Source organism: Trichechus manatus, unplaced genomic scaffold (genome assembly GCF_000243295.1).
Source record: "Trichechus manatus latirostris isolate Lorelei unplaced genomic scaffold, TriManLat1.0 scaffold00128, whole genome shotgun sequence".
Taxonomy (NCBI): domain Eukaryota; kingdom Metazoa; phylum Chordata; class Mammalia; order Sirenia; family Trichechidae; genus Trichechus; species Trichechus manatus.
Window position 1 is genome coordinate 2,200,155 of NW_004444064.1, and position 4,008 is coordinate 2,204,162.

The 4,008-nt window shown below is 48.2% G+C and overlaps 1 protein-coding gene across 1 annotated transcript in view; it reads left to right on the plus strand.

Annotated features, from left to right (window-relative positions):
• Positions 1-2,632, plus strand: part of MCM3AP (minichromosome maintenance complex component 3 associated protein) — a 36,364-nt gene extending 33,732 nt beyond the window's left edge. Inside the window, 2 exon segments of the mRNA XM_023739103.1 lie at positions 1,150-1,297; positions 2,347-2,632. Of these exon segments, the coding sequence (XP_023594871.1) occupies positions 1,150-1,297; positions 2,347-2,505 (307 nt within the window). The 3' untranslated portion in view covers positions 2,506-2,632.
• Positions 2,633-4,008: the final 1,376 nt, after the last annotated feature.

Here is a 4,008-nt window from a genome sequence, read left to right on the forward strand (position 1 = left end):
AGGCCACATGCCCCCCACCGTCCCCCATGCAGACTTCCGCAGGTCAGGTGAGCACTTTTTCAGTACACACCCAGCCCCGGGCCACAGGTCACAACTTCACGACTGCCAGCCCACTCAGGCCACCACCTCCTTCCTGCAGCTGCTACCACAGGTGTGGTCCATTCCCAGCAGAGCCAGCGGGGTCCTCTCAGACACAAGGCAGAGTCCGTGCCACTGCTTGGCTCAGAACCCTCGGGGCTTCCCCTCTCACCTGGGATCAAAGGCCTGCTCCTTTGGAGCTGGCAGGGCCCCATCCGACCTGTCCCCGTTCCTCTCTGACCCCTTGCCACCATGTTTCAGCTGCTCCTTCCTCAAACGCGTCAGGCCCGTGCGTGGCCACGCCTCTCCCCTCACCTGAACCCCTGCCCCTGTGTCCCCACGGCTCACCTCACAGCCCCTTCAGGTCTCTGCCCAACATCCACCCCCTGTTCTCCACAACGTCACCACCTTCAGACCACGCGGTCCTCACTGAAGTCTGAGCTGCCATGCGGGGCCCGCCTGTCACATTTGTCCTGTGTCCCTGGTATTTGCACCAACAGCTCACACTCAGTGGGGGCTCAACCAGTAGTGTTGGAAGAATGAAGGATTGTGTCGTGATTTTTTAAAGTAGATTTGCCTGGGTCTGTAGCACTTACGTGGTTTTGAATCACATTGCTTTCCTTGGAAAAATGAGCTCACGGAGGTAGACAGCTGTGAAGTCTATGACATGGCACTGAGTGTTGTTTTGAGTTCATTTTAAACTATAAGCAACAATCCGTACATTTGGGTAATCCATAAAGATAAGAGTTAATCAGCGACGTGTAGAACCAAAGGAAGCCAAATAGAGAAAACGTGAATTATGAGTAATTTTAAGTAACATAACAGCAGAAGTTTTTGGATAAGTGCCATTTTTCTCATTAAATATAAATCGGGTTTATAAACTAAAAGGAAGATATTGAATTTTTTAAAGTACATTTCTCCTTCTCAGTGGATGTAGTAACATAGTCCTATCCTTAGGAAAATCAAAGGCTGTGAAAAATTTAAAGTACGTACAGGAAAAAAGAGTAATAGTTAACATTTTGCTCCCTGGTGCTTGGGTGGTTGTAAATTTGCCATCCTGTGTTGTTTCAGGTTTGAAGATCAGCTTCAGCAGTGGCTGTCTGAAGACTCGGAAGCATTTACAGATTCCACTTCCCTTCCCCTCTACCTTCCGCAGACTCTGGTGTCTATGCCTCAGATTATCCAATCAGTAAAAACTTCTACAACTCCGAGCCCACAGGTCAGAGACAGTATACTTAGCATTTACGTTAGTATTAGAGATGGAGAGAATGAGCAGGGAAAGAGGAACATGTTGCTTCACTGTGTGATGTTATGGTGATCCTAGGTTATTAGGTTAAATTAAATTTTATCTTGAGCTTACTCTGTCAGTGCTGTGGAGCGCTGACTGATCCTGAGTTTCTGCTTGTGAAATGAATGAAGTGCAGAACTGAAACACGCTTGAGGGCCGGACAGAATCGTAACCCTGTGCTGAGCGCAGAGGCGTTGTTTGTGGAGTGCAGGCTGTCCGTCCTCCGGGCCTCCACACGCTGATCTTCCCCGTGTGTGATGCCAGGAGGGTCAGCTCACAGAGTCTAGGGTCCCACCAAGACTGTCCGGCTGGCCAGTACAGGACTGGTGTCCGAAGCCCAGGCTCTTTGCCCCTCCTCATCCTCCCTTCAGTGGTGAAAGGAGCAGAAACAGAGTTTTCGTTAGAAATCCGTGCTGCTAAAGAGACACAAAGTGAGCCCTGACTGGCGGTGGGAAGCCCCTCAGTCCCTGGGGAGAAAAGCAAAGCATAGCGACATACCGTTTCTGCTTTTCAAATACCTTAAACATGTTCGTAGCCTTTTGCTCACCGCTTCTGCCCTAAAGAAACCAGCGATTAACAAAAATTAACATAAAGTATTCGACGCAGCATTAATCATCCTGCATAAAAGGGAAAACGAGCTAAATATTGAAAAGCTGGAGTCTGGTTAAATGATTACAGTAGATTCATATGATGTATGCATAGAGTACGCAGCCGTGGGCCATCAGATTGGATAAGAATGATTGACGCGGGAACTTGTTCACGATGGGTATGAAGAGAAATGCCCTGCCTGCAGATGATCAGATGATGCTGGTTCTTGCGTGTGCTGGGGGCAGCAGGACAGTGCATGGTGGAGGCCGAGACGGGTGGGCCCAGAGGTTGGTAATGTGAGCAGGTCGAGCAGCTGCACAGAAAATAGGTTTTGGTTTATTGCTTTCCCAAAACTTCTTTTTCTTTTTTTCTTTTTTTTTTGCTTCAAATAGAACAAAAGGACCAGAGAGCACCTGCAGCCGTCTGAGGCGATGGGTGCATCTCTGACTGAGCAGCTGAAGCACCTGGAAAGGCTGATCCGGAGCTCGAGGGAGGAAGAGGCCGCCTCTGAGCTCCATCTCTCTGCGCTGCTGGACATGGTGGACATTTGAGCACCTGAGCTGAGACGGAGGGTCTCTCTGGAGGGGATCCTGCTCTTACCCAAAATAATGTTCTTCTCAGATGCTGGATGCACTGCTGAAAATGTGATTCCTAATCATGCGAATAAACCATTTTAATGCTCGCTGAGGTGGTTTCCAGGTCTCGGAATGCTGGGCTGTTTCCCCTCGTGAGACGTCTTCAGTATTCTCACTGTTTTCATGGTCTCAGACTGTCACCCACAGCGTCTGCTCTGAGGGAGCTTGCAGCTTCCATGTCTGCGTGTAGCAGGTGGTCGTTCGTCCTCAGCAAAGCCACAGAGTCTCTGAGGTGCCACCATCAGGATAAACAGATGAAGAAGGTGCAGGGACCCCCACTGTGCCCACCTGCTTCATGTCGGGAGGGCAACAGACACACTGAGCCAACAGTCTGTGAACATAGCTGTCAGAGGGTATGCGTGGGTGCGTGTCTGGGTCAGAAGATCTGGCAGGGGAAACAGCAGAATTCCTAGAGGAGGGAATGGGGGGTGCAGCTGGGGAGAGAGTGCCCGAGAGGCCAAGTCCCCTACCAGTTGCTGTGCAGAGATGGGGGTAGATTTGAGCCATGAACACAAAGAGGTATTAATAGGACTTGGCGATGTTGAATATGACCTCCAATCTTAAATTGTCACTCAGTGTCTTCCGACTGTAATCTCTCCAAGGAAACGATTTCGTATTTTCTCATTCTCTTCAAAGCTCCAGTGTGCTTAGGTTCTTGCTTATCTTCCTGCGAAAAGCGCAGCACTAAGACCAGAGCTTCCACCACCACCACATCCGCCAGCCAACCCCGGCTTCCCCGAAACAAATGCTATTCTTTTAGGAATTTAGGGACCTTCAGTGATTAATTCCATGATTATCGATAAAGACTTCAGTAATGCTATTTCTTAATTCTGATTTTAGACATTATTTACTGATTTGCCATAATGGAAGGCGATGAGTTACCTCTCTTTTACTATCTTCTTTGCAACACGCAACACCCACATGTATGTTTTGTCTCCTACTAGTCTTCTCAGATTACTATAACATTGACTTAAATCCTCATCCTGAGTTTGGTATGCTGTACTGTTTGCTGCTGAGTCCGGTAATGGTCTATGATTACATTTCGTTTAGGTATAACTTCTGATTTTTCCTAGGAATAATAATTGACATTTTTTTCCTTTTTAATTTGTTTAGTTTTCCATGTTTCTGTCACTACATCCAAAACTCTCCACCCTAAGGGTAAAGTGCTTTCCATCTCGGTCACGTGCATCAGGTAATGTGTTAGCTCCAGTTTCTCATGGAGATGACCATCCTGAACTCTGTCTTCCTGCCTCAGCCTGGATATGCTGCTCTCTGGGCCTGCTGCTCTGCTGTCATCCTTGGGATTCCCTTCATTGTTACATTACCCATCCTAGGAATCCCTTGGTGTGATGGTTAATGTATGTCAACTTGGCTGGGCAGTGATTCTCAGTGGTTTGCCGGTTATGTCATGATGTGATC